Source organism: Octopus bimaculoides, chromosome 1, assembly GCF_046866305.1.
Source record: "Octopus bimaculoides isolate indiv1 chromosome 1, ASM4686630v1, whole genome shotgun sequence".
NCBI classification, from domain to species: Eukaryota; Metazoa; Mollusca; class Cephalopoda; order Octopoda; family Octopodidae; genus Octopus; species Octopus bimaculoides.
In genome coordinates this window covers 96915482-96941483 of record NC_142928.1, presented here as the reverse complement: position 1 = coordinate 96941483, position 26002 = coordinate 96915482, and the positions used below count along the sequence as shown (strand labels likewise).

General features: G+C 35.6%; 1 protein-coding gene across 2 annotated transcripts in view; it reads left to right on the top strand.

The window, feature by feature from the left end:
• The window catches only part of LOC106876022 (dynein axonemal heavy chain 10), a 183667-nt gene that overhangs the window by 12108 nt on the left and 145557 nt on the right, over positions 1 to 26002 (top strand). For both annotated transcript variants that reach the window (XM_014924396.3, XM_052968399.2), the window contains exons 5-17: positions 1653 to 2443; positions 3281 to 3479; positions 3967 to 4083; positions 9147 to 9395; positions 11220 to 11396; positions 14314 to 14506; positions 16400 to 16530; positions 18120 to 18206; positions 18830 to 18943; positions 20213 to 20353; positions 22113 to 22301; positions 23413 to 23573; positions 25217 to 25448. In XM_014924396.3, the coding sequence (XP_014779882.2) occupies positions 1653 to 2443; positions 3281 to 3479; positions 3967 to 4083; positions 9147 to 9395; positions 11220 to 11396; positions 14314 to 14506; positions 16400 to 16530; positions 18120 to 18206; positions 18830 to 18943; positions 20213 to 20353; positions 22113 to 22301; positions 23413 to 23573; positions 25217 to 25448 (2781 nt within the window). The remainder of the gene's footprint in view (positions 1 to 1652; positions 2444 to 3280; positions 3480 to 3966; positions 4084 to 9146; positions 9396 to 11219; positions 11397 to 14313; positions 14507 to 16399; positions 16531 to 18119; positions 18207 to 18829; positions 18944 to 20212; positions 20354 to 22112; positions 22302 to 23412; positions 23574 to 25216; positions 25449 to 26002) is intronic.

The window sequence follows — 26002 nt, the reverse complement described above, 5'->3', positions numbered from 1 at the left end:
TTCATATATATATATATATATATAATACATCAAGTACAGGACATTACCAATGAGTGAAAAATATGTAAACACACGAGAGGTAAGTAGAGGACAAAATACCAAAAAATATACAATAAGAACAGGACATGACCAGCGAGTGAAAAATACGTAAACACATAATGAGAGAGAGGTATGGGACATATATATACATACATATAGTCTGACTAAATTGGAAAATGATCATGTCCAGTACCTATAAAAGGAATAGATCAGAACTTAGTATTGATTATGTAACTGAAGCGGTCAGTTGGCAGATATCATAGATCACCAGATAATATTTTGTATGCATACATTTCCAGGCCTCACTTTATCTTTCATGCTTTTCATCATCATCGTTTAACGTCCGCTTTCCATGCTAGCATGGGTTGGACGACTTGACTGAGGACTGGCGAACCAGATAGCTACACCAGGCTCCAATCTGATTTGGCAGAGTTTCTACAGCTGGATGCCCTTCCTAACGCCAACCACTCAGAGAGTCTAGTGGGTGCTTTTACGTGTCACCTGCACAAAAGCCAGTCAGGCGGTACTGGCAATGGCCATGCTCAAAATGGTGTATTTTATGTGCCACCCGCACAAGAGCCAGTCCATAGCATAGATAAAATAAATTATCAATCATTTACTGAGGTTGATTTAATCAATTACAGCCTTCCCCTATAGAAATAACCTGGAGCTTTAAAGAGAAATCACTATAATAAAATTTGTAAGTGTACAAAGATGTAGTGCAGTTGTGATAAATTACATTAGAAGCTTCTTCACTGCTTACTTGATTGGGTCATATGCAAATGAAAAATTTTGAAACTCCCCTCTTGATTAATTCAGGCTATACTTTTCTTCACCCTCTTTATTTCATGCTACTGGCCACATAAAATACAACTTATAAAACTTCATGCTGAAAATAACTCCTCTCAGTCGATACAATGCATGTCAGCATGGAAAAGATGATGTAAATGATGATGATGCTTGTAGCCGTTGTAGCAATGATGACAATGATTACTACAATGATAATTCTCTTTTTTCTCAATCTTCTCTCCAAATTGCAAACATCATCCTTTCCCAATATTCATAATGTTTGATGAAACAATATATTCTTCATTAATATGAACTTTGATAACAAAGAATTCTCTCTGCTTCAAAAGTAAGGGAAGTCTTATATTGTGTAAAAACTATGTTCAGAGAAATCTGTTAAATGAGTTTTGGTTTTGAAAGGATATATGTGATCTATACCAAGAGAACCAACCATAAACATCAACATCATTTATTCAAATCATATATACTGTACACATTTCTATTTCTTGAGAAGTCAGTTTTTAGTTGCTCTGCTGAAGCATTCAACAAAATATGTGGAATAAAGTAGAATGTCTTTCAACAGAATTTCCTTTGATCACATGAGGAATTTGATCACATGAGGAATTTGATCACATGAAGAAATGCAGTTAATAGTTTAATCAATATTTATGATTCTGTAATTGACAATAATAAAAAGGATATTTTGTGTAAAGTGTATTTGATTAAGATGTTGTATACACACACACACATATGCATATATATATATAGTTTTATAAAGACACATTCAATTTACTAATCTCCTTTATCTCCTTTAATCCAATTTCTAGGTTTACCAGCCTCTGCTGTCTTTCTTTATTCACAAAAATGCTGATGTCTCTGATGAAATCATAGTTTCTGCAACTCCTCCTGAACCTACTTTTAAGTCGCTCAACACTGACAATATCGATACATCTTCCTTCTCAATTATAAAAGATGAATGTCTCATAGCTATGAAAAAATTTACTTCTAGTATTACTCGGACTATTCATCAAATCGAGGGTGAAGTACGGCTTGAAATACATGAATCATTTAATAATTATGATTTGCTTTCTGATCCCTCAGAACTACTGAAAGATGTTGAATTTTGTGAGCTATTAAGGATGACTTGCACTGACTGGATGACACGGATCATTGAAGCACTGGAAATCCAGCTAAAGAAAGAACCACAAGGCAATGGGCCTCTGATGGAGATTGATTATTGGAAAGAAAGGAATGCTGCCTTAAGTGCGCTGGTTGAGCAACTTCGTTCAGGAACAGTGCGCCAGGTCTTGGATATTTTTAATTCCATTGACAATACCTTTGAAGAAATGCTGTTGGATCTACATAAATATCATATTGAAGCAAAGGATAATGTTCGTTTCCTTTCGACCCTAGAACGTCATTTCAAAAATATTTCTCATGGTTGTAGTTTCCAGGTTGTCACGGAAACGATTCCATCCATGATGAATGCCCTGAGAATGGTGTGGATTATTTCAAGACATTACAACAAAGATGAGAGGATGGTGCCTCTGATGGAGAGAATAGCTTGGGAGTTAACCGAGAGAGTTGTTCAAGTAATTAATGTTCGCAAGTTGTTTGAGTGAGTTCTAATTATTATTTCATTGATAGATCACTAGAAAAATGCCTAGTATTTTGAATTAAAATTTTGCCAAAATTGACTTTAATCTTTTGGGGGCTGATAAAACAAGTATCAGACAAATATTGAAGGTGATATAAATGATTATTAACTCTCCTGTAAAAGAGAAAAAAATCCACACGTACACGTATGCATCCATGCACACACACACACACACACACCACACAGAGGCTTGATGAAACAAACAAGAGAATAAAACTCAGTACATAACAGTTTATGTGTATTTTAAAATTTAACAGAAAAGTTACATAAGTGACTCAAGTGTTGCATGTTTCAAGCATTGCACTTAGCAAACTAACTTTAAATTGAATTAGACGAAATCTTAAGTTACTGGTGATAATGTATACAGTCCATTGACTAGCTGAAGGACCTGATGACAGTTGATACATCCCACTGGCTTACTAAATGATGTTTCAATTTATGGTCCTCTAATGTTGTCTTGTTTATCAGTAACTGGTCTTTACAACCACGTGTGTCCTTTCTGCAACCATTCTGTTCTTTGAGTCGAAATTTTCTGTTGAGCTTTTGATAAGTCTTAGTCTGGTTGATGTTGATGTAAGAGACATGTAGAAGTAAAACAGATATGATTGGCTTATGTAGTTTTTAGGGTAATTTGTACAGTGAAGTTACCTCCCTTCCAACCTTCACCTTTCTCTCTGTATTGTGGTATATGTAGGATAATTTAGTGAGCCACTATGTGGTTGGAAATATTTTGACCTTTAAAACTCTGCAAGGGTAACCTTTAATTTATTTTCTCAAATTAAATTCATGCTCTTTTAGATCCACCCTTGAAGAGGTAAAGAAAAAGACTTCTGGTGCTAAAAAAATGTTAACCACTTGGAAAGAATCCTACTTTGAAAGACGTGCAAAAATTGAAGCTTCTGGGCGAGATCAGCGGTGGGAATTTGATAGGAAAAGATTGTTTGAAGCTACAGACTATATGGCCACTATAAATCAAGATCTTTATGACATTGGTCAGGTGACAGTCATCAATTTTTTCTATAAATAATCCTTACATGTGTAACTTGTGGCACTTACTCTGCTTGTGTCCTGTAAGAAGTATGGTACATATGATGTCATGATTATATAAACATTATAACTTTTTATTAATAGCTTTCAAAATAATTTGTAGGTCTAACTTTCTCAATTTATGTGATTTTTGTCTATTTCTTCCTTACTCACTAATGTTTTACTTCCAACTAGGATTTGTTGAAGCTAAGTAATTTCTCAAATAATCAGACAGTGTACTATTTGGTGGACTCTGTACTGGATACAGTGTTTGTTAAATTATTCTTTTTATTGTATGCAATAACTAACAAGGTGCACTACTAGAAAAAGATTGCTAATGCCTCCTTTAAAGCTTGGTTATTTTCGTTATGATAGAAATATCATGACAGATGTTTAGACATATTACTTTCATTATGCTTTAAGTTTGTCATGCTCAAAGTTTGATATTATATTTTTAGGTCATGGAAGAGTTCTACAACATTTTTGGATCAGAACTGAAAGCTGTTACAGGAGATCCTAAGAAAATTGAAGATGTTATTCAAAGAGTTAAAGGTTTAATTAAGCCCCTCAGTGTGGTAAGTGTTACTGATTAGTTTAAATAGACATTTTTGGTGCATGTAATATTAAAAAAGAAAAATAAAGACATCTCTCATTTTTATTTTTCATTTATATATTTGAGTTTTCTTTCTTTATGAAGTATTGTTTGTAGATCTGAAATGGTGCCACATTAACCTGTAATCTAGATAGTAACATAGTTATCTGCACTTTACAACACAACCAACCATAATTTACAATAAGATCTTAGTGCAGACTTCAGTATAGGATATCTTGGAAGAATTAGTGAACGAATCCATTATGTTTTTGGCAAGGTTAAAAAGGTGAATGTGGCTAAGGCCCTGGTAATATTATAATCTTCTGGTTTCAAATGAATAATGATAAAGAACATCAAGAAATACAAAGACACAAGTTAAAGTAGACTGCCACATTTATTTTGCCGTTAAACGAAAATACAGCAAACTGGTATACATGAATAATTCTGTTAATAAAAATACATTGGTTCCTTGTGTGGCTTGAACATAAAGATGTGCATGGGAAAAACACATAGCATGGTGACAAAAATCTCTGCTGACAATTCTCTTCTCACGGAGAATGCATAGTGAAATAAACTTGTTCTATGCTGAAGATCTGAACTCCATCATGACAACCCAACTCACTGAAGAAAATAGTGGGAAAAGACATCCTTAAATAGCTATGGGTAGGCTCAAATGGACCACACTTTTATGGCCAGGCAAGTGGTCTGATTGGATGACTTAAAGTATCCAATCAGCACAAGCAAGTATGGTTGTGTGACTGCTTGCAGAAAACAATGGTGATGAGCCAAAATGTGGGTACTTAAAGGTAAATTGTGAACATGCTTGCTACATGTTCATCTGAATGCATGATGTCATTGGCATGCTCATATAAAGTTGGCTGATGTTATATAACAACAACAATGGCAGTAGTAACAATAGACCACATCATAAGAGATGCCACTTGATAGGAAACTAATTTACAATTACCTTTTAATACTAGTCTACTGTTAAACTGAGTTTTTATTCAAGTTAGAAAATAAAATTCTACAACTATTGCCACTACTTCTCTGAATTCATTAACTCTATGATATTCTCAAGTAAATCTGTTCAATGTCCTCTGTTTTTCACTAATGTTATTGGCTCTTGAATCCTACACTAAACATTTAATCCTATTATTTCTCTCTATTCCCTGTCTCTCAAACGATGTTCTATCAAATGATGCATAATGAAAAAGTCTTCAGGAAAGTGTCATATACCTAGTGAAAATTAGAGCTGCCAAGTACTCATCATCATCATCATCATCATCATTTAGCATCTGTTGTCCACATATATAAACATACTCAATATGTTCATATATATAAGGTCTCAATCAGGATAGACCATGTATTTACATCGGGAAAGTTCCAGGGTACATAGATAAAGCTGTATAGTTATAAATATTGAGAACTGTGTATAATATATATGTATGAACTCAAGGTATAAAAAAATGTACATGTAAATTATATTAAACTAGGCATATAGCTATAAAACTGTTGTATAGAATGATTCTCTTCTATCTATAGGCATACAAATTACTTTTGATTGTGAACATAATCATTTTGTTTAAGCATATCTAATTTTAAAATGCTGTTAGATTAAGGAATAGATGCTGAATCACAGAAGAAAGCACATATAAACAAATCCACAAATAAAGAATATTCACATGCTAATCAACAAGAAAATATGTATTTTTGCATACATCCAAACTATCACATACATATGCATGTATCCATATATGTGTATGCATAGTGGATCAGTCTGATATTTTAGGTTGTCATAGTGTGGTGTTATACTGTTATAGAATATGTTATATCAAAATTAAGGCTTTTTAAAAAAAATTTTCTGTTAACTTGTTCGGGTTGTGGTAGTGATGGTGTTATTTATGTCTGGGTGGAGTGTTAATGGGTGTTGTTGTAATTCCATTCATATTTTCATTTTGAATTTCATCCTCTAAAGGCAGTTGTCCATGTACAGCCAGTATCATAGAATAAGAATAAACAAAGGAACCAAAAATACATTTCAAACCCACCATAAAAAATATGTAAATGAATGGAGTATTCTTTATGTATCGGAGCAATATTTAAAAAAATAAATGAACATATAGAATCATAGTGAAGATAGGCAATAAACTGAAATTAATAAAATGTGAAAGTAATATATATCAGTTTACTGGGTTTACATCTCAGTGAAGCAGAGTCTTAAGACTCTGACAAGGAATAATTTCATAAGATGTGTTTGGGGAGTCAGATAAAAATACTTAGTTTGGAAATGAGAACGAGAAAACAAGAAATAGAAATTGAATACAGCAAAAAATATGGAAGTGCTCAATTAATCTGTTTAATTTGGTGGTTGTGTAAATTTTGAGAATTTAATTACGTGTTTATTGAAGTGGCAACATATTCTGATAAATTCAGATCTAGTGCTTATGTATTCTATGACATTGACGTTTTTTTTATGTTATGAGACTTTTTTTTTATTGGTGATTGGTGCAAAGTTGCATCTTCTTGTGCTGTTTATATATGGTTTGCTTCTCTTCATTCAATGTTGAAATGAGTTTAAGTACCATATTTAGTTGAATGAAGTTGTGGCATTCTTCTTTGTCACATGCCTGAATAACAAACTATGGATGAATTAGTATTGTCTGAATTGCATGTATATGTGTATATGTGTGCACATGCATGTCAGAAACTCAATATTTGCATTCTTGTCATTTATATCCACATAGTTTTTGACAGGCTCTGTCGAAGTTTAACATCATATCTTGATTGCAATAGACTGAATCTATTGTTGATACATTTAATATAGGTTTCAGATTTTAGCATAAGGCCAGCAATTTCAGTGGAGAGGTAAGTGGATTACGTCCATCCCAGTGTCCAATTGGTACTTCTTTTATTGACTCTGTAAGGCAAAAATCAACCGCAGTGGAATTTGAACTCAGTGTGTAAAGATGGTGGAAATACTGCTAAACATTTTGTCCAGGCATGGTAACGATTCTGTCAGCTTGTCACCTTTTTGATACATTTAATATTGTAGATGAGATAGCTGAAACAAGAACATAGTAAATTGGTTGTTTACTATATCTAGATTTGAATATTATTAATTACTTTACTGAGCTAAGATATTTCTAAGAAATAATTACTAACTGAGCTAAGATATTTCTCTTGATTCGTATAATTCCTGTAAAATAATTTACCTGTCAAAACTGATTTGAATTTGTTAAAAGAAAAGCATTTTATATTTGATCAAGATAAGGCAGCAAGTTGGCAGAATCATTAGTACCCAGGTGAAATGCTTAGTAACATTTCGTCCGTCTTCACGTTCTGAGTTAAAATTCTGCTGAAGTCGACTTTACTCTTCATCCTTTCAGGATCGATAAAGTAAGATTCAGTTGAGTACTGGGGTCGAGGCAATCGACATACCCACTCTCCAAAATTGCCGGCCTTGTACCAAAATTCGAAATCAGTTTTTGAGCAAGAAATTCAAAGGGAAATAATTCCCATAAAATGGATGTAAGGGCGGTAACCTTCATCAATGCGTCAAAACGAATTTTGTCCCATCTCAACTTCTCGATTTGATTGAATCTTTCCATTAAGTTTATTAACCACCACATTTCAGTTCTACTGAATATTTTCACTTATTGCATATATGTATATATTTATTGACTCATTCACAAAATATTCTCAAATAAACTATTTATTCAGCTGTGATTTCTCAGCAATTAAAGCAGCGAGCTGGCAGAATCGTTAGCAGGCCATACAAAATGTTTAGTAGCATTTTTTTGTGGCTTTACGTTTCGAGTTCAAATTCCTCTGAGACAGACTTTGCCTTTCATTCTTTCGGGGCCAATAAAATAAGTATGAGTTGAACACTGGAGTTAATATGATCGTCTAGCACACTCACTCCTCCAAAATTTCAGGCCTTGTACATAAAGTAGAAATAATTATTTCTCAGCAATTAGTAGAATAATGTTGTTGGCACTCCGTCGCTTACGGAGTTGATCCGATCAACGGAACACCCTGCTCGTGAAATTAACGTGCAAGTGGCTGAGCACTCCACAGACACGTGTACCCTTAACGTAGTTCTTGGTGATTTTCAGCGTGACACAGTGTGACAAGGCTGACCCTTTGAATTACAGGCACAACAGAAACAGGAAGTAAGAATGAGAGAAAGTTGTGGTGGAAGAGTACAACGGGGTTCCTTGTGGAGCTTTAGGTGTTTTCGCTCAATAAACACTCACAACACCCGGTCTGGGAATTGAAACTGTGATCCTATGACCGTGAGTCCGCTGCCCTAACCACTGGGCCATTGCGCATCCACAGTAGAATATATATATATAATAATCGTATAGAATAAGTATTATCTAAAATCTGAATATATTTAGAAGCAGGTGATACCTAAGCACAACAGTACCAAATCAAAAAGTGACCCTCTGTGTGTGCACTTAGGTAGTTAGAATAAAAGCTAAAATTTCCTACCAACCACATACTTTCATCCGACAAAAAGGAAAGGTAATTTAGACTAGGCAATTCTAGATATATGGAAAAGAACAGCTGATTTTGCCTCGGTTGATCATAATCTTGCTTGATTAAGGCTGCCTTGGAGCTAAACAGCAACCATATAATGTTTTATCTCTAATGTATGCATTATACAGGTACAAAATTGATTTTTCTGAACCTTTGGCTCCAAAGACTTTCAGAATTATTGATATTTTTCAAACTAGGGTTGGTCACCTCTAAATTTAACAAATATTAAATTTACTTAAATAATTAAATGAAATAGAAGTCACCTGAACATTAGTATAAATGATACAAGTTTATTAATGCTGTACTGTGCAGAATACAGGACTAACCTATAAACTAGTCTGAGGTTGTGCGAAATTTAAGTTTCTGCTCATAAAACAATATGGATTATAAGAGTTTCCAGACCTTCAGTGTCGGGAAAGTTGATGTTCTACTTCTATTACTCTCCTTTTACAAATGTCTCCAAACGTTTTAACTGCTCTTCTTTATTAAAATCTATCATTTCAGGTAAGCTTTGATCCATTTTCCTTAACAAACAAATATTTATGGAAAACATTGATGGATAATTTCCAGAAAGAAGTATTGTCAATTGAACAAGAAGCTGCTGGCTTTATTGACAAATCATTTAAAAACTTACGATCAGCAGAGGGAGCTTTTGATATGTTGCTTAAATTTCAACACATTCGTTCCAGAGAATCTATTAATAAACAACTGATGCAGAAGTTTACAGAGATCTTAGAACAGTATAAAAAAGAAGTAAGCATTTTATATATTCTGGAATGGTCTATAGAAATTACAGGGCTGTAACTTTGATTAAAAACTGGAATATAGCAGAAGAGGGATGTGACTTTGTCCTACGAGAGCACCGTAGGAATTCTGAAACTTTCTCATATGATTGGAAAAATTTCATCCTCAAGTAATAAACAACACAAAAGATGAGATAATTGAACTGTGGTGGTACTTGTGGTATTTGTAGCATGACTTTACTAGTATTATCATTGATGTAGCTTTAGTGATGTGTCATTTTCAGTGAAACACTAATAATTGGTTTGTTAGCTTATTAACATATTTGTAGAGTAATATTATATAAGTTTTGTTGTTGTAAATATATTTTTCCATTTTTTATATTTTTCATTTTCTATTTTGTTTTTGCTACTTTGCTGTTCACAGGATAAAATGTGGTGAAACATTTCTAACAGAATAACAAGAAAACTTGCCATTGTCATACTCAATATCTGTTTATACAATTAAGTTATATGAAGGGGTGCTGAAAAGTTCCTGACTTTAAGGGTACTGTGAAAGGCCTGGTTGGAAACCCAACCTTCCAAGTTATTTTACAAGACTTAGAACAACTGAATGACTGCTGCAATAAATGTGTGAATCTGAGAGGAGAATATGTTCAACAAAATCATAATTGACTGATCCTCCTGTGTTTTCTTTTACCCGAAGCCAAGAACTTTACAGCACCCTCTTGTATAACGTACTAGTGGTATTTGTGCCTCTTGTTGCTTGCATAATATTTTACTCTTGTTCCTTAGACTCCTTTCTAGTTCACTTTCTCTGTTCTTTACTATGAAACAATTGGTTAGAGTGTCAGGCTCACAATCATGAGGTAGTGAGTTTGAATCCCAAATGAGGCTGTGTATTGTGTTCTTGAGCAAGACACTTTATTTCATGTTGTTCCAGTTCACTCAGTTGTAGAAATGAGTTGCAACGTCACTGGTGCCAAGCTGTATTGGTCTTTGCCTTTCCTTTGGATAACGTTGATGACATGGAGAGGGGAGGCTGGTATGAATCAGTGACTGCTGGTCTTCCATAAACAACCTTGCCCAGACTTGTGCCTCAGAGTGTAACTTTCTAGGTGCAGTCCCATAGTCATTCATGACTGAATGGGGTCTTTACTCTGACTATGAAGCACACTACCTTTCTTTTTTGTACAATGAACATACTTAATATTCTTAGTATTCTAATCAATAGGATAGTAGCTGTAAAAAAATCTGCACTTCTAGAGCGGTCAGGTACTACAAAGACAAGTTACCTTTGTGATAGATGTTTTAGCTATTTAGCGATTAGACAAAAGTTGTTAAGTAAAGAAAGATATGTATTTTGTAGTTCAATTTCATTGTCCTTAGAACTCTGTTCCTCTTCTTCTCAGAAATAAAGAGTTATTATATAACATCATAGGTGGAATCGTACTTCTGCTTCAAGCACATGCATACAACCAATATATCTATGTATCTTGCAGACTTGTGTTTGATGTTTCTTCTATTTGTGTGGTGTGCTGGAACACATGACTATAACTAATTCTATTTGTTGACTCTTATAAGCAAGAAGTAAATGTATCTTATTTAAACAAATATCACTGAAGTTTGGTTAGAAGTCCTGTACATTATACACTTTGTGTATAAATACATAATCCCTCTGATTCTATATTAATTACCATAGTAAATAAGATGGATATATAAAAAATTATATTATATAGCATGGGGAAGTAGATGAAAATATATGAAATATAAATGCAGAAATATTTAAATTTAATACAAAATCCTTTCATTATCATTTCAATTAATTTTCTTCTAGGTTGTATTTGTGGAAGATGAATTTATTAAAAACCGGAAAAATCCCATTCTATTCAAAATGATGCCACCATGTGCTGGCCGCATTTACTGGGAACGATCACTATTTCACAAGATAAAACATACCATCATTTCTTTCCTTTCATTTGAAGAGATGATGGGAACAGAAACTGGTAAGAAGGTAAGAGGTATCAAACATATTTCATCTACTTAATTTTAGAGACACAATTATTTTAATATTTACAGCTTCTTTTACCAATTTTATCAACTGTTAATTGTGGATGCTGCCGATTATTTGTTTCTTTGAGCTCTAAGTGTTTTTTCTTCTGTGGTTATTACTATTCATAATGGCTTGGTTGTTGACAATCTTGGTGGAATTTTAGCATTATATAAAAAAAATTTGTTTGATTTGCAAATGTTTATAAATCTTGGAAAAGGAATAATCAAGAAATGGAATAACAATCAAACAGCATAATGCTTCTGCAGAAAATCCACACTCCGAAAAGAAAGACCATATATGCCAATGTATAAGACATGCTTTTTCTTTTACTTCATAAATCATCATCATCATCATCATCATCATTCAGTATCTGTTTTCCATACTGGCATGGGTTAGATGGTTTGACTAGAACTGGTAAGACAAAGAGCTGTACCAGGTTCCAGTCTGTTTTGGCTTGGCTTCTACAGCTGAATGCCTTTTCTAATGCCAACTGGGTGTCTTGTATGTGTCACTGGCACATGTACCTTTTACGTGTCACTGGCATGGGTGCTGTTCATGTGTCACTGGCACTGACCATGACTATGATTTCACTTAACTTGATCTGTCTTCTCAAGCATAGCAAACAGCCAAAAATCTCAGTTATTTGTCATTGTCTCCATGAGATTCAACATTCGAAGATCATAAGTGTAACAAAAAATTGCCATGTGTCTAATGTGATTGTATTATGGATGTGATACAAAGGGTATAAGTCTATGATAAAAATCTAAATTTGTTTTTTACCACAAAACATAACATTTTCCCCACAAAAACGTAGGGGCTTGTCTTATGCAAGAGTGCATCTTATACACCAGCAAATACAGTTTAAAGACAATGTAAAAAGAATTCAATGCATCATTAATGAATATAAAATATCTTGAATTTTTACTGTTACTTGCTGGGTTGCAGGGAAGAGCATTGCACAAGATCTTTGCAAACCCTTTCTAAGCTGTGAAATTGGTGTCATTAACATTTTTCTTGAACTACTGCATGTCAATACTTGTAGGAAAGAGCTGAGTAAGGCATGAATTCCAGAGTGTTAATTTACTGGGAAGGAAGGACTGGAGGTAGTGATTAGAGTGGGGCCTAAGATGTAGGACACAGCAAGGGTGATGAGAGGAGGAGAGACAAGTAGGTAAAGAATTACCTGAGTAGAGGTAGCATGAGCCCTGGCAGTTCCAAGGAGCAGAGGCTATTTTAATTGTTCCAGTCTCTAGCTCACACCTGTGGGCTAGAGACTGGAACATGTCTGTGAGTGACTTGATGTCAATCAGTCAGCTCTCTTCTGGTTGCAGTCTAGGATGTGCGTGTATAGCAGGATCGCTATCCTTGGTATAGGCACATAGCTCAGTGGTTAGAGTGTCAGGCTCACAATCATGAGGTAGTGAGTTCGATGCCTGGACTGAGCTGTGTGTTGTGTTCTTGAGCAAGACACTTTATTTCATGTTGCTCCAGTTCATTCAGCTGTAGAATTGAATTGTGACATCACTGGTGCCAAGCTGTATTGGTCTTTGCCTTTCCCTTGGATAACATTGGAAGCATGGAGAAGGGAAGCTAGTGTGCATGGGTGACTGCTGGTCTTCCATAAACAACCTTGCCTAGACTTGTGCTTCGGAGGGAAACTTTCTAGGTGTAATCCTATGGCCATTCATGACCAAAGGGAGTCTTTACTCTTTACTATTTATTCTAGGTGTAAGATCAATATTCTATGGTGAGTTGCATCTGAGTTTTATTGAGGGACAAAGTATTTTCTAGTCCTGAAAAAAAAAGGCCAGTCATTGGAATACAGATCAAGGGTGAGGAGTAGGGAAGGTGTATTGCATGATGTTTTCTTGATAAGAGTAGCTCGTGTTTTCTTGCTGTTGAAAGAGACAAAATAGCATATTCCCACTATAGGATGATTTTGAGGTTTCTGTTCATGGTATATGGTGGATAAAACATGGTTTATAGTGAAGAATGAAAGATAGTATCATCTCTGTAAGAATGGGTGTTGCTGGAAGTGAGGATAAGTAAGGGACAAAATCAAACTCTAAGGCATGCCAAAATTGATAGAATGAGGAATAGAAAGAAGTTTATTAACACATGCACACACACTTCCTCACATACATATGAGGGGGTGCTGAAAAGTTCTTGGCTTTGGGTAAAAGAAAATGCAGGATGATCAGTTAATTATGATTTTATTCAATGTATTCTCCTCTCAGATTTACACACTTACTGCAGCAGTTTTTCAGTTTTTCTAAACCCTGTAAAAGAACTCAGAAGGTTAGGCCTTTTGCGATACCCTTAAAGCCAGGAACTTTTCAGCACCTCCTTGTACTTGCATGCAGAGCCAATTACATGCTAAAATATGAATAGTCACAAATATTTGTGCAAGTATGTATGCAGCATTCTGACAAGAATACTGTTTATTATGCATTTATATACATTTGTCTTGAGAAGACCTGTCAAGCCAAGTGAAATCATAGTCGTGGCTGATGCCAGTGTTATGTAACAGGCACCCATGCTGGTAGTATGTAAAAAGCATCCTTCGAATGTTGAGTCTCACAGAGGTGATAAGTGATTGAGACCTTTGGCAATATGCTGTGCTTGAAAAGACTTGTCAAACCAAGTGAAATTGTATATGTGGCCAATGCCAGTGTCACGTAAAAAGCACCCATTACACTCTGGGAGTGGTTGGTGTTAGGAAGGGCATCCAGCCATAGAAACCATGCCAAATTAGATTGGAACCTGGTGCAATTCTCCAGCTAACCAGTTTCAGTCAAACTATCTAACCCATGCCAACATGGAAAGCAGACACTAAATGATAATGATGATTGTCTATTCCTCTTCTGTTCAAATCAAGGCTCGGGAGAAATACCTTAATGTTGGTCGTCTCATGAAATGCTATGAAGTCAACATTTACAACTCATGGAGGTTTGATGTTGAAAACAAGCTGCCCAACTTACTAAAACGAAATCTGCTGACCAGGGTATCTACAAGTGAAAACCATCAAGAAGGCTCTTCACCAGTGGAACAATGTTCATCAGGAACAGCAAGTAAGTAATCTTTTTTTTTGTTTTGATTTGATATCATCAACAACTGCAAACCACTAAATTCACCAAAGGCAGCTACTTGGCTGAATGATTTATTACACTTTGATTCTTATTTCTAGTTGTGAGGCATAAATGTTGTTCTATTTCTTGATTAAAAATTAGTGGTTATTGATGGCTTCTTTATTTAATCATTTTTTTTTTACTCTTTTACTTGTTTCAGTCATTTGACTGTGGCCATGCTGGAGCACCATCTTTAGTCGAACAAATCGACCCCAGGACTTATTCTTTGGAAGCCTAGTACTTATTCTATCGGTCTCTTTTGCCAAACCGCTAAGTTACGGGGACGTAAACACACCAGCATCGGTTGTCAAGCGATGTTGGTGGGGACAAACACAGACATGCAAACATATACACACACATACATATATATACATATATACGACGGGCTTCTTTCAGTTTCTGTCTAACCAAATCCGCTCACAAGGCTTTGGTTAGCCCAAGGCTATAATAGAAGATATTTGCCCAAGTGCCATGCAGTGGGACTGAACCCGGAACCATGTGGATGGTAAGCAAGCTACTTACCACACAACCACTCCTATGCCTATGCACAGAGAATCTGGAACTTTAAACCAAAGAGAAAATCTTTACTAACATCCTTCAGTCCTTAGTCTATTAGAATGAACTTCTCTAATTTTAACAATTACTACAACCTACTCTTGTTTTGAACTTCCTATTCCCAAATTGATATATCTGTTCTCATATAGCATTTTTCATTGGATCTGCATCATACACTATACTTAATCCTTCAATCAAACTCTGTATTAGTTTCAAATTTTGGCACAAGGCCTGCAACTTCAGGGGAGGGGGTAAGTCGATTACATTGACCCCAGTACTCAAATGTTACTTATTTTATCAACCCCAAAAGGATGAAAGGTAAATTTGACTTCAGCAGAATTTGAACCCAGGATGTAAAGACAGATGAAATGCTGCTAAGCATTTTGCCTGGCATGCTTACAATTCTGCCAGCTTGTTGTCTTGCGGCGACCTCAACAGGAATTGAACTAAAAAGCAAAGTTGTGGAATTAAATGCTGAAATACATTTTAGCTAACATGCTAAGGATTCTGTCAACCCTCTGGTACAATCAAACCCTATATTAACCATACTAATATTCCCTGGTACAATCAAACCCTATATTAACCATACTAATATTCCCTGGTACAATCAAACCCTATATTAACCATGGTACATATTAAGCTGGTACAATATTCTCTGGTACAATCGGACCCTATATTAACCATACTAATATTCCCAGCTTGCTCTCTTTTTCTCTGTAAGATGTGCTAAGTCATATCATTCTCTTCAGAAATAGCAATAAATTAAATGTGTTCAAGCACTCTTAGAAGCTTATGAGGGTTGGTAATTAATGTAAGTTTCTTCTATTTGGTAGAGTAAAGATAAGTCCTTTGCTGTTTATTGCATGCACTATTGTAAAAGATATGGTACAACTTCTAACAGTTTGGTGATCAGTGACATATAGAATTGAGTGTTGTGCCCAGGGACACAATGGAATGCATTCAGTACATTTAGCTAAAGTTTATGTATTGATTGTTATTTGAAGCAATAGCAAGCAATGGGATTCCACACTGTTCCCATCTATGAAATCAACTTACAAGGCCTGGGGTTATAGTAGAAGATATTTGTCCAAAGTGTTGTGCAGGGGAACTGAACCTGAAATTACATAGTTGCAAAGTGAGCTTCTTAACCACACAACCATGTCTGCACCTACCACACAGTCAAATATTTTAAAGCTGATGAAATTTCCAAATTAAACTATATCAAGATTTGTTTCATTTTGTATTTCTTTTCTTATGTAGTATTTTCTTTTATTTTTTCAGTTAATTCAGCTAATGATTTTAAATTTATTGTGGATTTTGACTCAATGCTTCTTGAAATTATCTCTGAAACTAAATACATGGAGCAGCTTGGGTTTCCTGTCCCTGAATTGGCACGGAATGTTGCATTGCAGGTAAAATATTTTGGATCTAACTTTGTTGGTAGATGATGGAAATAGGCATCTAGATATTTGATAGGTACCTCAAGATGGTACGACTTTTATATAATGATCTGACAGACACTGACTAATATTGACTAGAGTCATCATCATCATCATTTAAGATCTGCTTTCCATGCTGGTATGGGTTGGATGGTTTGACATGGAGCTGCTCAGACTCCAGCTGTCTGTTGAGGTATGGTTTCTATGGCTGGATGACCTTCCTAATGCCAACCATGTAACAGTGTGCTGGGTGCTTTCTATGTGCCACTGGCATGGATGTGTTTATGCAGCACCAGTACTGGTGCATTAGCGCAGCACTGGCATGGGTGCTTTTTAAATGGCACTGGCACATGTATGTGTGGAAGACAGCGATTTTGCTTGGCCTAATGTATCTTATCAGGTACAGCAAATTGCCACATTCCCCAGTTCCTTGTCATTTCCTCAGCGACACTCAGCATCCAAAGATCCTTTGTCACCACTTTTTTCCATGTCTTCCTGGGCCTACTCCTCCCACAATTAGAGTATGGCACTTCATTATGCAGGTGATTTGGAATAAATAGACAAAATGTTAAATCTTGATTAGATAGTTAGTAAATATTGGTTGATTAGATATTAATTGCATAGACAGAATTAAATGGCTAGAGAGTCTGTAGATGTTGACTAGAATAAACATGATCTGAAGATGCTCACTGAGTAGATGATGATGATGATCATCATCATGACAATGAGGAGGAGGAAGAAGAGGAGGGAAGGGGAGAAGGAGAAAGATGAGAGAAGAGAGGATGAGGTTAGTGGTAAAAGCAGTGGTTGGTCTTGAATGTTATGATCTTAATGCAGTCAGAATGACAAGCTCCTAACAACAAATGGTGGCAGTCTTCTTCAGTTCTATGATCTGATGTCTTCTACCTTCTTTACAACCTCCACATATGGCTAGGTGTGAAGGAACTATGGATGTATAATATTCACACAAAATATTTGCAATGCAGACTTCAGTAAACAAAAAACACACTATGTTGATCACTCTAATTTCACACATGCAGCTAACACTTACAAATACAAGCCTCCTGGGACACTGGCCACAGACTTCATCTCTGGGTAGGGAGAGGATGGATAAAGGAGCTGAGGAAATGTCTAGAATATTTATAATTACTGATTCAGTGTGAATAAAAAGGTTGATGAATGCAATGTTATCTAATTGCAGCTCAACCCTGATTAAGCAGACCTATGATGAAAGGCAAACTGTCTTTCTTGGGATTTGTCTTGGACTACATTATCTAATTAGTTCTTTCCTTATTCAAAGAGGTATGATTCAATTTGTGAGTGATTTGGCTATGACTTCTGGCAAATTAAGCAACTATGTAGAAACTCCCTTGGCCTGATGAATAAAATATTTAAAGTAGTGGTGTCTTTTAAAACAACTAACTGCCACAACATCATCAAGAATGTTATGTTCATTTTCTGTGCTAACCCTGTAGAAATAAAACTCTTCTTTGCATGAGACAAAGTTTGTCTATTAAATTTCCATCTTAATTATGTACAATTTTCTTTTAAATTAATTTCAGGAAGAAAAGTACATACGATATACTGAAAGCTTAAACAACATGTTGAAGCATTATTATGATATACTGAGCACATTAAATTTTGCTGAGGTTTGTAGCTCTTTCCTTTTGGTTCAATTTCTTAAGTTGTCTGTATTTTCCTTCTACTCACAAAATAGCAGGGTTTCAAGGTGAAAATGAATAGTATCTAGCCTCACTCTACTCTACCTGTCAGACTAAAGAAGTTAGGTAAGAGAATACATGAGACTTGTTAGTACTGCCCCTTTTCTCCAGATTAACTAATGTAAAAATATATTACAAAAATAAAAACCTCTTATTTCATATTTGTTTGATTTAGTTATGAAATATCTTCTGTAAAATCTTTTATTCCTGCTGATTTATGTACTTCTCTGTTGTTGGTTTCTCTTGAATGTCTTGTAAAAAAGATGTTTTCTTATTCCATCCAGCCTGGACAGGATATAGATATTACCACAAATTGTTGGAGTTATTGTGTTATGGTTGAGTATACTTCAGTTGAACCAGGCACGATTTTGTTTTTAGATCAGTAGCATGAAGAAGATAACACGTTTCATTTACTATTTAAAAATTTTTTTTTTTAAATTTAAAACACATTGTAACATATTTACTGGATTCACACAAACACCATGTTTTGATTGATAATACTAAAGTGTTTGATTGTATTTTCATTGACTATTTTCTTACACTTATTTCAGGCAAGCATTCTTGAAGAACATTTGAATGAACTGCAGAACATCATATATGCTGGATCCAAACGACTCAACTGGAATTCTCTTAGTATTGGAGACTTCACTGTACGATGTGAATCTGTGAGTAGATTGTTAATATGCTGTGAGATAATCCTAGCATTTGAGATTGGAATGGAGACTGCTTCCTGGTTGTAATAGGTTCTTGGTGGGTCAAGTCTGAAATTCTTTCCTTTCACATATGTTACACTGCCTGTAGATATGAAAGTCACAGCTCACATTTTCCTTGAGAACAGCGATGGCAGTTGTTTATGTCTAGGTTAAGGCCCTGGGATGACTTACATATGTTATGAAATAAAAGTTTTTATACATACTGTGTTATACTCTTACTCTTTTACTCTTTTACTTGTTTCAGTCATTTGACTGCGGCCATGCTGGGGCACCGCCTTTAGTGGAGCAAATCAACCCCAGAACTTATTCTTTGTAAGCCTAGTACTTATTCTATCGGTCTCTTTTTGCCGAACCGTTAAGTTACGGGGACATAAACACGCCAGCATCGGTTGTTATGCGAAGTTGGGGGGACAAACACAGACACACAAACATATACACACACATACATATATATATATATATATATATATATATATATATATATATATATATATATATATATATATATACATATATACGATGGGCTTCTTTCAGTTTCCGTCTACCAAATCCACTCACAAGGCTTTGGTCGGCCTGAGGCTATAGTAGAAGACACTTGCCCAAGGTGCCATGCAGTGGGACTGAACCCGGAACCATGTGGTTGGTAAGTAAGCTACTTACCACACAGCCACTCCTGCGCCTATATGTATTTAGTAAAATTATCATATTAAACTAAGAATTAGCTATGCAACATGGCTAAACCAGTTTGTGTTTGGCAAATGGAATAGTTACTTTGGGATTAGACTACTACAAAGATTAAAAATTGACATCTCTATTTGAGTATACCTGTGAACAAAAAAAGGAAGAAACTATTCCTCTTATATCTCAAGATCATAAATGTTACAACCATTCATCTCCTTTCTCTATAAATCTATAGCATTCTGCATCCTTCAAAGGTTTTCTTTATTATTAATATGTGTTAAAGGGTGGTGAGGTGGCTGAATGATTAGAACATAAGAAAAAGTGCTTTGCAGTTTTTGTTTTAGCTGTTTGCATTTTGGGTTCAAATCTTGCCATGGTCAGTTTCTCCTTTCATCACTCTAAGTTTGATAAAATAATGCAATACCCAATTACTGGGGTCAATGATATCAATTAAACACTTCCCTCAAAATTGCTGACCTTGTGCATTAATTGGAAATCACTATCTTATGTGTTTGTATATATTTTATTGTTTCATTGCAGAGCTTGACAAAGTTTGAGTCTTTGGTAAACCAGATACAAAAGAATGCACGAGATATTTGTCAACGTTTAGTAGTTATTGAGAATGTTAACTTGTTTAAGACACTAATGACAAATCAGTTTGAAACACTACCAACTTGTAAGGTATAGTTACACATATATATATATATATATAATATTGCCATTTTATTAAGTTTCTTGAAAGGCTGTGTCTAGGAGCCTGAATTTATATGAAAAGAATTGGCTTAAGATGTTGAAATTTAGGTCAGTTATGTTTGTTACTGACAATGCTGCTGAGGAAAAAAGATTTTAGAAATGCTTTCTTGGCCAGAAGAAATAAAATTTACAAAACCTCCAACTTTTTTGTAAAAAACCTGATGGTCATGCGGTCTATACTATTTAAAAGGACCATCTGTTCCATGAGAAAGCTTGGCCAAGCAGTTGAATAAGGCTTCTAAGGGACTTCAAATGACTATGGTATTACTTGGATAAATACTTTACAATGAGATTTTAAAAAATGACCATGAACAAATGCATACTAGATATATTATAGCAAGGATGAAAATGAGAAAGATGAAATGACAACAAACTAATATTGTATCAGGTCATCCCATAAGTTCTGTCCGAATTTTGAATAAAGAAAACAAGTGATCAAATGTTATATTTAATTGATATTTAATCATCAATGTACTTTCCCTGATTATCTATGACTTCCTTCCATCTATTTACAAGCTTTTTAATCCCATCAATGTAAAACTTTTGGTTTCAAAGAGAACAACTCTGAGATGTCAGTTTCGACCTCCTCCTGGCTTGCGAAAGTTATGTCCCCCAAATGATTCTGTAAACTATGAAACAAATGGTAGTCTGAAGGAGCAAGGTCAGGAGAATAAGGTGGATGAGGAATCTTTTCCCAACCAAGCTCTTCGATCTTCTGTGATGTGATCTTTTCAGTGTGGGGTCACGCATTGTCCTGATGAAACATCACTCTTTTTTGATTCACTAAAGCGGGTCTTTTTTTCTTCAAAGCTTGGTTCAAATGCTCTAATTGTTAACAGTAGACTTCAGCATTGATTGTTGCATTAGGTGGTAACAATTCAAAGTGAATTATTCCTTTGCAATACCACCAAATAGATAGAAGAACCTTTTACCCATGAAGTTCTCTTCTTGGTTGTAGTTGAGATTTTTCCCTTTTACCAAGCTACTGTTTACGATGTTTAACATTTCGATAGAAGATCCATTTTTCATCACCAGTCACAAGTCTATCCAAAAAGGGTGAAATGAGTTCACGAGAATGGAGAGAAGAGCAGATATCAACTTGGGATTTGCGGTTGCTTTCAGACAATTCATGAGGCACCCATTTTCCAAGTTTAGGAACCTTTCCAAGTTGTTGAAGATGACAATGAACAGTTGTATGGTTTGAACTAAGCTTTATTGCCAATTCTTCAACTGATAATGCAGGATTTTCTTCAAGTAATGCCTCAAGAAGCTTATCATCAAACTCAACTGGATGTCCTGTTCGATCTTCATCTTCAAGGCTGAAATCTTCACTTCTGAATTTTGCAAACCATCTTTTGCAAGTTTTTTCATTCAAGCATTCTTTCCCATAAACTGAGTGTATGTTTTGAGTCGCTTCGGCTTCAGAGTTTCCTTTTTTGTACTCATAAAGCATTATGCACCTCAAATGCTCTTTGGATACTTTCATGTTAGAAAGGGTTTTAATCAAAGAAATTTTAATTCTATTATTCTGTAAAATAATATTCAATTAGTTTAAATGTACACAAATGCATAAAAATAATTTTTATTCCATTAGATATTGTAAAATACAATTAAATTTCTGAAACCATTATTATTATTGTTGTCATTGTTATTATTATTGTTATTATTATTTAAAATTTTCAACTAGGAATATTTTGAATATATTGGGAAAGAAACAAATAAAGATTTAGAAGTGTTAGTTCGCAAATACAAAGCCATTGGACCTTTGATAACCAAGATAGAAGGAATGCTGGTCCAAAGTAACACTGGGAAATCTCCCAAACTACATCAGTATTATAAATACTGGGAGAGAAGAGTCTATGAATCAATATTAAAGGTAGGTGCAGCTTGCTTTATAAATTGTCCAGTTTATACATTATTCTGTTACTTTGTTCTACCAACTTTTGTTTTATTTTATCAAAAATGATAATTGTCTTCATACATATCGAGATTTAGCTTTATGAAACACCATGACCACCTCCTCCTCCTCCTCCTCCTCCTCCTCCTCCTCCTCCTCCTCCCTCCTCCTCCCTCCATCCCCCTCCCTCCCTCCCTCCCTCCCTCCCTCCCTCCCTCCCTCCCTCCCTCCCTCCCTCCCTCCCTCCCTCCCTCCCTCCCTCCCCCTTCCCTCCCCCATCCCTCCCTCCTCCCTCCCTCCCTCCCTCCCCCCTTCCCTCCCCCATCCCTCCCTCCTCCCTCCCCCCTCCTCCCTCCTCCCTCCCCCTCCCTCCCCCTCCACCTCCCCTCCCCCTCCTCCCTCCCCCTCATCCCTCCTCCCTGCCATTCCCCCCCTCCCTGCCATTCCCCCCCCCCCCCCCCCCTCCCTCCCTGCCATTCCTCCCCCTCCCCGCCATTCCTCCCCTCCCCGCCATTCCTCCCCTCCCTGCCATCCCCCCCCCCCCCTCCGCCCCCCTCTCCTCCTCCCCTGCCACTCACCATCCTCCTCCCCTGCCATTCCTCCTCCCCTCCCCTCCCCTCCCCTCCCCCTTCTATCCCCTCTTCCTTCCATCATCTCCTCTTCCTCCTGTCATCCCCATCCTCCTCCCTCCATCCCCTCTTCCTCCCATCCCATCTCCATCCATCCCCTCTTCCTCCATCCATCCCCACCTCCTCCATCCCCACCTCCTCCCTTCACCCCTCCTCTGAGTAGGTATTGCCATGACTTTCTCTGTCATGGGCAATGCGACAATTACACGCTACACACCTTCCTTCCAAGCACTGCCGTAAACAGTGGAAGGGATCTAGTATGTTAAAACTTAGTGCGTGTGCACAGCAGAGCTCATGGTCAATCTGTGCCAAGTGGCTTCACTCTGTATGCTTTAGCTTCATTACTATGACAACAGTCCGGATACTTATTGATCAGACTATGTATAATACAAAACAAATACACATACATACATATGTATATACACATATATCCATGTACATAACTGTCTATATACTTTCAGATGATGACCAATAATCTGAAATATTTCAACTATTTGGTTACCTCACCAAAGCCTTTATTCTACATTGAAGCTCTTCTTGCAGCACCAGAGGTCATTCTTCACCCTTCTGCCAATGATATTTTCAACATGACCATGCAAGCTTTTAGAGACTGCATTGATGGGTAGGAACATACAATTTTTTCTTTACATTCACTCTTAAACATTTCCATTGTTTTAACAGTTTCTGTTGGATTTTACTTTATACTTCCAAATTTGCTTTCTTAGTCTGACATCAATTTTCACATGTTTAGTTATTTGCTGTAATATATATTTTAACAGCTATTTACCTTTTCTAATTTCTAACCAAAAGGCAGGTTGTATGTTTTCAGTTATATTGAGATAAACTAAATAAAGTAGTTATTTCTCTAATCCTGTTTCGTACATATTTTAAGGCCTTATGGTTTTTACTAGGCATATTCAATCTGGAACATAAAGCTATGTCATTTTCTAATGATACTGTACACTCTCTAAATTGAAATATGATCTAGAAATTAATGATATTAAAAAAGATAATTATTTCAAATAAATACAGAATAAAAAAAAAATGTTCTAATCTGAACAATCTTCATATAAAAATAATAAACTCAGGCATATAAATATATAAATGACAATTCAATCAAAATGGTATTAATGTTCTAATGATAAGGGGTAAAACAATTGTCTTTGCACAACATTTTTATATCCGTTTTACCAATCAATCTAATAATATGCTTTTTTGTTGGTGTTCACTTGAAAATTCTTGAATACTTTCACATCAAGTGCCTCCAATGAATCTCATGGGAAGACAGGGTTCTACATGAATGGAATGCTGCAACTCCTTCAGCATCAAATCTCTTACTGTCAAGTGTCAACTTCACTGGATTGGCCATCTCATCAGGATACCCCACTTGCATCTCCCACGTATTGTCTTCTATGGAGAACTTACTGAAGGCCAGTTATCTGTTAAAGGACAGAGGAAGAGATACAAAGATCAAGTTGCTGCCATCATGCAGAAATGCAATGTTCCTCCTATGGATTTGGAAACTCTTGCTGGGGATTGAAGCAGATGGAGGACCATCTGCCATCGAGCTTGTGAAACCACTGAAACAAGGCATTGTCAATGGCTTAATGAGTGTTGTGGCTGCTGCCAGATTGCCTCCAAAATACAGCTCATTGGTTCCTTGTCTAACCTGTGGAAAACTTTGCTGCTCAGATTTTGATCTCTACTCATAGTGTATTCACCATCTGTGTTTGACACCAGCTTGAAGGGATGTTGTCCTTGGAGTTGTGGGACTTCCAAGCAACGTTTCATGAGCAAGTCTACTCAGCTGTTTTGATTATCAGCCCAGCGCTGGTGCAGCCTACTCTTTCTCCAGTTGTTACATCCTGGATGTTTTGCTGGATCATGGGTATGCGAGTCAAGAAGGTGTCAGTGCTATACATAAGCACCTAAAACAAATAGTGAAAGCATGGCACATGTTACCTAGTCATACTCATTCATGAGTGACTGCTTTACTCTTTCGCCATTTGTGAATTTGCATATTGCTGAAGCATGTTTTTTCATTTGGATGTTTTATTATGATTCATTTAGTTGTGAAGTAGAACTTTTTGAATGGTTAACAGAGATATCTGTTTTGTTTAGAAGAACTACTTAATGTTTGAATTTATGGGCATGTGATTAATCCATCACCTCAATTTCATTGCTATTGTATTTTATATAACACATTTAACATTTTGTGCCATGTTTAATTTTTCATCTTATTTGAAATTACTCTAAACTTTCCAGAACTAAGAAATTTGTTCGGTGGATGCATGGTACTGTGTTGTTCTGCCCACCAGTTTCCATGCCAGGAGAAAATGAGCCATATGTATTCTCATTTTATTATGATATTGTTGGACATACATCTGTTTTAGAACTGAAAGACGTTATTGAAAATAATGTAAAGAGAACTCTTACAGCAATCCAGAATAACCTCTTAAGATGGAAGAAATTCAGATCTATCTTGGTGGTTGATAAGGTAAGACAAGAGGGATTACTGGATTAATCTTCCAATAATTTTCTCATATCGGGAGAAAATCTGCAATGTTTAGAGAAATAGGAAATAGGTATGACAGACACAACTTTCTGAAAGACATTATCAATATAAATGAAATGAAATAGAACTTGGAATTAAGATTTAATTTCACTAGGAGATTAATTTCAACTCTTCAGTGCTTGAACTCTGAGTCATTGATCAAATTAATTTTTCATGTATCTTTTTTTCATTGGTACATTCTTTGACTGTCCTTATATTAGGATGGGCTTGAAAGTGTAGAAAAATTAAACTACCCAGCACTAACTCATATTAAGATATATAAATTTAACTTAATTTCTTTAAAATGATTTCTTTCTTCTTGGTGAATTCTTGATAAATGTTCCAATTTGGACATTATTCTGTAAAGTGTTTAATTAAAATGTGACCTTAAAAGTCCTTTACTTAAAATATTAACTATTATATTAAGAGCAATGAATTATCAGAAGAGGGTACAATGCTAGATTTAATTCTTATTCCTGAACAATTTAGGTTTAAAT